The sequence below is a fragment of the Ictalurus furcatus genome, chromosome 22, assembly GCF_023375685.1.
Source record: "Ictalurus furcatus strain D&B chromosome 22, Billie_1.0, whole genome shotgun sequence".
Taxonomy (NCBI): domain Eukaryota; kingdom Metazoa; phylum Chordata; class Actinopteri; order Siluriformes; family Ictaluridae; genus Ictalurus; species Ictalurus furcatus.
Genome location: NC_071276.1, coordinates 1932323 through 1942729, shown reverse-complemented (window position 1 = coordinate 1942729; position 10407 = coordinate 1932323). Strand labels below are relative to the sequence as shown.

Below are 10407 nucleotides of genomic sequence, written 5' to 3'. Positions count from 1 at the left end.
GCTTCCACAACGGCACAGGGAGGCTGAGATACTTCCTCAGCAGAAAATGAAAGCGGGGCGACGTCCTCGGCGGAGCATGAAAACGGGGCCATGTTCTCCATGAGACTCAAGTGGGGAGCGAGGTTCTCCGCGAGGCCCAAGGGAGGAACGATGCTCTCCGTGGAGCAGAAAGGGGGAGCGACGACCTCAGCCGAGCAGGAGGGCGGAGCGACGACCTCAGCCGAGCAGGAGGGCGGAGCGGCGTCCTCAGCCGAGCAGGAGGGCGGAGCGGCGTCCTCAGCCGAGCAGGAGGGCGGAGCGGCGTCCTCAGCCGAGCAGGAGGGCGGAGCGACGACCTCAGCCGAGCAGGAGGGCAGAGCGACGACCTCAGCCGAGCAGGCGGGGCATGAAAGCGGAGCCACGTCCTCGGCGGGGGCATGAAAGCGGAGCCACGTCCTCGGCGGGGCATGAAAGCGGAGCGACGTCCTCGGCGGGGCATGAACGCGGAGCGACGTCCTCGGCGGGGCATGAACGCGGAGCGACGTCCTCGGCGGGGCATGAACGCGGAGCGACGTCCTCGGCGGGGCATGAACGCGGAGCGACGTCCTCGGCGGGGCATGATGGCTGAGCGAGATCCATAATAGGGGAGGGAGGTTGGGAATTGGTCTCAGCCCCGACCAAAAATTCCCCCTCCCGTCGGCGTGTCCTGGCGTACTCCATTACGAATGCCGGGTGTGGCCTGGTACATGGTCTGTCCAGCTGCGGCAGGCCTAGCATGCAGTTATTCTGCGCGAGCAGTTCATTTGTCCTTCTTCCCCGCTCCAGCAGTCCTAAATACCACTCCGCATATGCATCAAACCAGGCATCCATCGTGGGGATCTGCTGCTTCTGATAGTTGGTCTTTCGTTCTGTCACAATTCGGATGGTTGAGCCAGAAGCAGATGCAGACGCAGATGCAGATGTAGATAGATAAAGACATTTATTAAACCAAACGTACTATGAAACAAAGACACTATGAAAACTTGACTAAACACACTGTGGCAAGCCACAAACATCGAGACATGAACAACGGGAGTCTAAGACAACAAAAGACAACCTAATGGTGCAGACAAGGACTATTTATACCCATGAGTGCTCATCAACCAAAATGTGAATCAGGTGCAGGTGGTCATGTGACAACTAGAGCAGTGCAGTGGCTGATGGGAAGTGGAGTCCAGAGTTTCTTGATACGTGACACTCACATTATGGATACACTATTTGACATTAAAAACAATGTGAATCTGACACCATGCAGAGCACAGCTAACATGAGACTTACCTCTGGAAAAAGGACATCCATAATGAATTTGATCTTGTCCCTGTATCTGTGCTGTCCAGAACTGAAGTCAGGTAAGAGTGGATTGCATCAATTTGCTCCTGATCTTCAATGTATACCGGCACTGGCATTGTCTTGTGTAAAGAGGTGATGACACACCGGATAGTAAAGTTTGGTCAGCAGTAGTTATATCATACACTTTCTGTCAAACTGTCAATCAAAGTGTTGTGTGTGATAATTTATGACCCTCTGTGCTTCCTCTGTACCCTCTGTGCAGGTCTGTAGGGGTGGTGAGGGGGGTAACCCTATGGAGTTTATCAGATGATCAATCTGGCTCCTTTGTGTCTGGGGGTGTTGTGGAGAGGTGTGTGTTGGGGGGGGGGGTAGTCCCCCTCCCAACGAAAGGTGTTTATGTTAATGAGTTTGGTTTTTGGTGGGGTGAAATACGTCTGAAAAGAAATAATGTTTTTAATATGGGGATGTGTTTGTGTTACTTTGTGGCGTTATTTCGTTTGTGTAAACACATTGTTAGAAAAGCATGATGTTTGAATGTGTACAGATATGAGTAGAATATTTGTTTTGTGAAATAAATGAAAACAATTGTTATGTTTTTTAGGGATCCCGGTTTACTTTTGAATAAAAAGTTTAGGAGTTAAAGCGTCTTTTTTTAAAAAAAAAAAAAAAGAATCTGTTTTAAAATAATCGTTTGTATTACATACATTCTAAACACAAACCTTTGTTTGTCCTGCTCACTGTCATAAAACCCATACAAGGAAATAAACTAATCATTTTGACTACAGGTCAGGAGTGGGTAAAGACATACTGGTGATCTGATCTATATTATATGTACGTACTTTAGATAATGCCTCTCTGAGGGCCATGTTGGAATGTTCCCAAGTCAAAGTACTGTAGAACTCCTAAGCATTAGATCACCTCATCATACTCTTTCCATACCATCATGCTCTTTGCCTGACAAAGCAATTCACATTCTATGTCAAAACATATTTGACAGTTGGGGTCTAATTCTAAAATCACCAGATACCAAATGTACAACAGTTTTGTCTTTCTGCTATCACAAAATAAAAATGTTTAAACCTTAACCAATGTAGTCACGGGGGGTATGTACATATTTCACACTACATTAATGGTGGGAATCCTTATAGACTGTGGAACAGAAATGTACTCAGTATGTCTCCACCGATTTATTTCACATTGCCGTACAACCATTTTTTATTTTTTACCATTATGGACAAAACACCCATTTATTTTAAAACATCATCTTTACATGTTTTTCTGCCTCCTAAAAACCCTCGGCCTTAAGACACGATCTTTGGAGTTGTTGACGCCCTGCTCAGGGTTAAACAACAACGTCTTTACAATATCTTCATGAATAAATTGCCAAACTAACATCTTGGGTTTTTTTTTTTCTTGGAGCAGAAGTCAGGTCCTCTCTCATTTCAACAGGTCCTCTTGTTGGTGAATACACAGCATTCCTCTAGGGGTATTAGGAGTTCTCGGAGCAGCCATTGTAACAGATAGTTGCAGAGATTCTTCTGTGTTTTAACTACAACTTCTTAACCATTATTTAAGCACTGAGACGCACGACTCTCTCCTTAATTTGTTAACATATATACATTTGTAAGCATTCTGGTCAGCAAAACCCCCAGAAATCACATGTCTCTCTCACACACAGACAGACAACTGCCAGGAAAGATCACACATTCAGATCAGACAGTGTTACAGAGGGCCTAAATGTACACGACTTGACGGTCAGCCAGTGGGGACATGGGATGTCAAAGCATAGACAAAATCATATGTATTTAACGGCAGTTCTGTGTAAGTATCCTCGTTGGCGAACCATTTTCCAAAATCTTGTTTATAGTTGAAACAAAACGCATGATTCTTTTAAACAGCACTTTTAAACGTTTCACCTCCTAAAGGTTTATGTTTAGAATATATGTAAAAACATTTTTTACATTTCTTTGGCCACATCGATGGTTTATCTGTTTCAGGGGTTTTTATTTCAGTAAATGTTTATTCAAAGTCACGCCGTTCTCCCAAACATGTAATCAACAGTTTTTTCATATATTTCACAAGCAAACATTCTGCTCATATATATTCGCATTCAACCATCATGCTTTTCTAACAATGTGTTTACACAAACAAAATAACCCACACAGTAACAAAAACACACGCCCATATTAAACATTGATATTCTTTTCAGACATATTTCACCTAAAACACCCTTAAGCTTCAAAATAAAACAATACCACAAAAGTAAGTTCAGAAACAAACATTCTCTTATACCACAAAAAGGTATACATTTGTGTGTGATTAATTCAGGGAGAAACACGATTCACAACAGTGTCATTAACATAAACACATTTGTTGGGGGAGATCCCCCACAGTACACAAAACACACACCCCCAGGAATGGAAGGACACAACCCAGACATACAGGTGCCAAAAAGACCCACTGATACAGTGGATAGGGTTACCCCCACCACCCCCACCACCCCTGGCCATAAATTAGGTGTACCTACAGAACTGTCGGTCAGTTAAAACACAAACCATAAATTAGCCCTCTAGTTCTACCGCCGTGACTGACATTTTGACAGAACGTACTGGCTACGATGAAAACACGTGTATGGGTGTGTTTAGAGAGAGAGAGAGAGAGAGAGAGAGAGAGAGGGAGGGAGGGAGAGAGAGAGAGGCGTGTCTGAAAACGCGTATGTGTGGGCGGGGTTTAGCGAGAGTGAGGTGTCTCAGTTTAACTTCATTACTGCTTAACACAGCGACTGGAAGACAACTCTGGAAAAAACTTCTCTCCTAGTTTAAACATCTTTTAACCAGCACTTTAACATTTTTACCTCGTAAGGATCTTTGTTTAGAAGTCGTGTAATATGCGCTATTCTTTTTAAACAGCTCTTTTAACCATTTTTTCCTCCTAAAGTTTTTATGTTTTTTTGGAAACCTAGTAATACGGATTCTTTTTAAACAGCTCTTTTGATCATTTTTACATCCTAAAGGTTTGTGTTTAGAATGCATGTAATACAAACGATTATTTTAAAACAGATTCTTTTTTAAAAAAAAAAAAAAAAAAAAAAAAAAAAGACGCTTTAACTCCTAAACTTTTTATTCAAAGGTAAACCGGATCCCTAAAAAACATAACAATTGTTTTCATTTATTTCACAAAACAAATATTCTACTCATATCTGTACACATTCAAACATCATGCTTTTCTAACAATGTGTTTACACAAATGAAATAACGCCACAAAGTAACACAAACACACCCCCATATTAAAAACATTATTTCTTTTCAGACGTATTTCACCCCACCAAAAACCAAACTCATTAACATAAACACCTTTCGTTGGGAGGGGGACTATCCCCCCCCCAACACACACCTCTCCACAACACCCCCAGACACAAAGGAGCCAGATTGATCATCTGATAAACTCCATAGGGTTACCCCCCTCACCACCCCTACAGACCTGCCAGTCAGGGAAGCACAGAGGGTCATAAATTATCACACACAACACTTTGATTGACAGTTTGACAGAAAGTGTATGATATAACTACTGTCAGCGTTTACCACAGATCAGGATTAGTGATTAAAACTGAATAAAACTCCAACTTTCACTTCTAATACCGAGGTTTCCGAGTTTATGTTGTGAGTGTCTAAAGATAAACAGTGTCCGGAAGAGGTTATGTGACTTCTTGCGTGTGATCTGATTGGCTGCTTCAGTCTGCAGTGTATCACAGGACTGTTCTGTTAGAGCTGGAGAATTGTGTGTGTACCAGTGATGTTTTATAAGACTCTGAAACTACATATTATTCATGGAGTGTGTAATAGATGTGTGGTGGCGTTGTTTACAGCAATATTACAGACTGTTTATTGATGAAGCCATCCAGAAAAACATCGAAATATCGCCCCCAAAATAATGTAAAAACACATAATTATTCAAAACTGTATCTCCATATTGACTGTATAATTAATACTGCTATTGCTAGGATACGTAACACCTTCAAATTATTAATGCAAATTAACGTGTTCACTTATTCACTGCTTGCTCTGCCATCAGCAGCTAATGTATAACAACAATACTACTACTACTACTACTACTACTACTACTACTACTACTACTAATAATAATAATAATAATAGTATGTTGTCTATGCTGAGGCCTAATAAAAATTCTTGAAATTTCCCCATCACAAAGTAACAGAAGCACACCTGTATCCCGAGCTCATGCTTCTTCCTGTACACAGTTATATTTCCACATATAATATGACAAATGGCAGAAATGAATAATTCAGTCAATATTGTATTTAATGGAGCTCAGTTTGTAACTGCTGTAACAGGCAAATTGTAACATGATCACACCGGATATGGAAATGTAATCGTCATTATCAGTGGTGGTAAGATGCAGGGGTTTAAATTGGGCATTAATCAAGAATTTCACACAAAAGGTAAATCTCTGTAAAACTATGTGTCACTTTCTACAACTGGTATAATATGTAGCCCACATTTTGTCTGTCTTTTTCACATTCCCTAGTAGTTTGACACCAAATTTGTAAAGATAAGCAAAAATCCTATGATTAGTTCTCTCAATTCATGTGATATTGACCGAAACATAAAACCAGTGCTACAGTGCTGCCACTGGGCCAATCCGGCCCATCTCACTTGCTTGAGTAGCAGGAAGAAAAAAAATACTGCCTGTTGACCAAGTTTCATGTCTCGATGACTTACAGTTTGGTATACACAATATATTGAATGAAACAAAGAAAGAAAGAAAGGAAGAAAGAAAGAAAGAAAGAAAGAAAGACAGGAAGAAAGGTAAATAAATAAATAAATCCTAACAATGACTATAGAGTTCAAGCACCATTGGTGCTTGGACCCCTAAATAAGAGGAAGTATGAGGAATAATAATACAGAGCTTTTCAAGCACTGAAATAATGATTAATTAGTATACATTTTAATGGATATATTCTCATAATAATGCAATACACTTTAAATGTATTTCAGAAAGAGAAGTTAGTTTACAGTAGTGAGGAGAGGAGGAGTGGAGCTGTAGAAGGTAGCAGGAGGAGAGATGCATATAATATTACAAGCAAAACAAAAGATAAAAAATATGTATATCTTTCCTGGATAAAGAGAGAGAAAGTGTTCCACTTTAAAAGTATCACAAGAAAATATGCAGTAGAGAATCTTATAGAGATTTGACCTGTTTTAGGTATTTCTTCAGGTTTGCTTTGATTTGTTTTATAGAAATATCATTTTAGATGATATGACACAGGGATGATGGTAAAAAAAAAGTGACAGAAAACAGCACATTTCCAAAAATCCCCCCCTTTCCAGATCCAGAAATGTAATAAACCATTTCACACTCCTGAGATTCCACCTGGATCCACAACAGATGGATTAGCAAATATTTATGCTTCATTGGCGAGATGACTAGATGAACTTTATGGGACATGGGGATAAATGTTTTACACACAATATCATTAGTATTTAATACAGAGAGCAGTTTTTATTGTCAAAGCCTCTAAAAAACAGTTAATTTCTTAGAAACAAGCAAGAAATAAAGACATATCTATTTACACTTCAATATTTTATAAACAAACTGAGAGACTTGATACACAGTTTAGAGTAAAAGAAAAAAAAAATCCAGAATCCTGAAGCTATTATATTATATTATATTATATTATATTATATTATATTATATTATATTATCCATTTTCTGTTCCACTTATCCTACTGGGTCACGGGGAGCCTGGAGCCTATCCTAGATAGCATGGGGCACAAGGCAGGGGACCCTGGACAGGGTGCCAATCCATTGCAGGGCACAATCACACACATTCACACACCCATTCATACACTATGGACACATTTGGACATGCCAATAGCCTACAATGCATGATTTTGGACTGGGGGATGAAACCGGAGTACCTGGAGGAAACCCCCGAAGCATGTGGAGAGCATGTACACACAGGGACGCGGTGGGAATCAGACCCTCAACCACTAAGCCACCATGCTCCCCTATATTATATTATATTATATTATATTATATTATATTATATTATATTATATTATATTATGTTATGTTATGTTATGTTATGTTATGTTATGTTATGTTAGGTTAGGTTATGTAACATAATTGTGATGTTACAAATGCTATAGTTCTTCCAACCACGGACCTATAGAAACATCTCTTTCATATTAAGTAAACAGTAAAGATATATGACCTTATGTACACACATTACTCTGTCCGACTGAAGAATATATAACATGTGGATCCACCTTTTCATCATGTCTCTTGGTTCTATTGGTTTTCTTCTTTGAGAACTGTAGAGCAGCATAATTCACAGAGTCCGAGTCAGGATCCTGCAGGAACAAAGAAGATACACAGAGATGACACAAATAATAAATCAGGTAAACTTAACATGTTTTCTCTAGATGTTCTTCTTGAGCTGGAGTGAAGTTTAATACAAATAAGAAAGTGGAGAAACTTCAGAGCGTAATTTTCTGAGAACCTTGACGATTTCCTCCTCAACCACAAGAAAGTATGTGTGTTTTCATTGTTCCTTTATTTATCAGTTATTATAATTATTACTTTTATTACTATTATGAAATTTTTGAACTAAAACTCAAATAACTAAAAAAAAAGTAGTCTATAAATAATATCAACCTGATATTGACCTGATGTTCTGTCACTGGAATTATAAATGATAAAAATCTCTAGACCAATAAATAGAGAAAATATACTTGTATATAAATAATGAGCGTAATATTTTAATAGCTTAATTATATTCACTAATTAAAAAAAATAAACATGTATGTCTGAGAAATGTTTGAGAACCTCGGCTTTTTTATCAGTTTATTTTTTAAACAGTTTAAAAACTGATATATTCATAAAAAAAATTTAAATTATGTGCAAACTATATATTTTTGCTATTGTAATTTTTGGTTAATGGTTTTCAGTTGCATGCTTAAACAGTTTGGTTATACAATTTCTTTAGAAATGACTAGAATTAAGATCATCTTGTTTTTTGTTTTTTACACAGAGCTGGAACACATCAACAAATATTCATCAGACTTTCATGGATTAAATTACATTTTTTAAAAAGTTGGCACCCTCTGGTTTTTTTTTATGATAAACAGAGTATAAAAAGGGTATTTCTATTTTAAAACATATATCTGCAAAAAATATGTTCAAAGTAAAATGTGGATCTAAAAAGAAAATAGAAACATATTTGGAAGAATCTTTTTATCATGAACCTCTGAAGTTCCAGTCTTTATTAGAAGAAGGCAGCGTCGGGTTATAGCAGAAATTATGTGAACAAGAGCTGCTTAGAAGTTATTAATATTATTATTATATTTCATTATTAATATCTTAAAATTTACCCTAAAACACTAAACATCCTTTTGCTGTAATTATTTCTTGTTCGTATACAAATAAAAGATTTTTCTGACAGGTTAATAAAATTCTTCATCAGTACAAAAAACACCAAATGTATTGATTTCTGTTACAAATTAAATCAGCGTCAGTGTGTGTGTGTGTGTGTGTGTGTGTGTGTGTGTGTGTGTGTGTGTATGTTTTTAACTTTTTTTTTTGTATGTATTTAAATTTGTCTCAAATTTACCTCAATATCTTCTGCTTCAGCACCTAATGCAACACAAAGAAAGCATTATTATTATTATTATTATTATTATTATTATTATTATTATTATTATTATTATAGTAGTAGTAGTAGTAGTAGTAGTAGTAGTAATATTCTACCTTTTTGTGTTTTTCTGTTCTTCAGTATGATGATGATCAGGACACAGAGAAGAATCACAATCACGGCACCAAACACTGCAGTCATGAAGAACACAGCAGAAGAGTCTGTACTTTGGAGAAAAATATTAAATCTTAGATCCCTAAACCTGCATCATATTTTAATTTAAAATGTACAGAAGTCTTTGTGAGGAAAAAAACAGAAACCTGTATCTTTATCCTCAGAAAATGTTTTATTTACACCTGAAAAAAATAAACATTATTTTTATAATCTCAGTCATCTCAATCAGTGTTTACTGAAACTATTCACTTTGTATAAATTTACCTTTCACTTGTAAAGAGGTCGAGTTGCTGAAGATCATTTGATCACTGAAGCTGCAGTAATACAGTCCTGTATCAGAGACGTTTACTGCAGTGATTGTGAGAGACGTGTTCTTGCCATGAACAGACATCACTATTCTCTCACTTTCAGTAAAGAAGTAACAGTTTTCTGATGGAGCTGATGTCCTAAACTTTTTACACCCAAGAAGAAGTGGAACTGAACCACACGTGTGTTTAAACCAGAAGATGTAACCTGTATCAGTCAGACCATGTTGGCACCAAATAGTGACGTTATCTCCAGCTTCTGCCTCCAAAGTTAAAGAGCACAGAGTCTCTGAGATAAAACCTGCAACCCATAAAACACAAAATATAACATTTTAAAAAACCCTTATAAATAACTTTAAGACATGAGGTTTTTTTTTTAAGGATCTGATCTTCTGTGTTTCATGTTTAAGTTGTAAAAACATTAAATTCTCATAAAAAAAAATCTCACGGATGGACAGACTTTTTTCTTTGATGGACATTTGCAGTTTTCTGAATAATAAAATTTTTCACTTACACAACCATGTAATGAATAATGTGTTTATATTACAAATAGAATAAGAATTTAGTAAAGCGGCCATTAAGATGATGAACACTTACCCATGGCACAGAGAAACACAGGCAGAGTTTTAAACTGAACCATTGTGTATCAGCCGAGAGACAAAGAGGAAATGATCTGTTGGTCAAATCGAATGCGGCTTTATCTGTGTGTAGGGGTGTGGATGTTTATGCAGGTTAAAGCACTTTGAACAAAAAAAAAACAAACAAACAAACAAAAGGCCCACAGGAAAAGAAAGATCTAAAATAGATCACTTTATCTCACCTAACATTTCAGTAGAAGGTCAGCTGACTTAATGATGCTCCTTCAAATCCACTAATTTTACTATAAACACATTAATGTATAATTCAGAGATGTACAGTTTACTTGTGATACATTATAATGTATTCGTATGTTTTAAGGATGTACAC

General features: G+C 37.5%; 1 gene segment (V, D, J or C); it reads right to left on the bottom strand.

Moving 5' to 3' along the window:
* Positions 1–7478: 7478 nt before the first annotated feature.
* Positions 7479–10087, bottom strand: LOC128599275 (Ig kappa chain V region 12F2-like). The segment is given in 5 exon segments: positions 7479–7682; positions 8942–8964; positions 9079–9183; positions 9386–9742; positions 10039–10087. Coding segments are annotated over 5 exon segments (666 nt in total).
* Between the last annotated feature and the right edge of the window lie 320 nt (positions 10088–10407).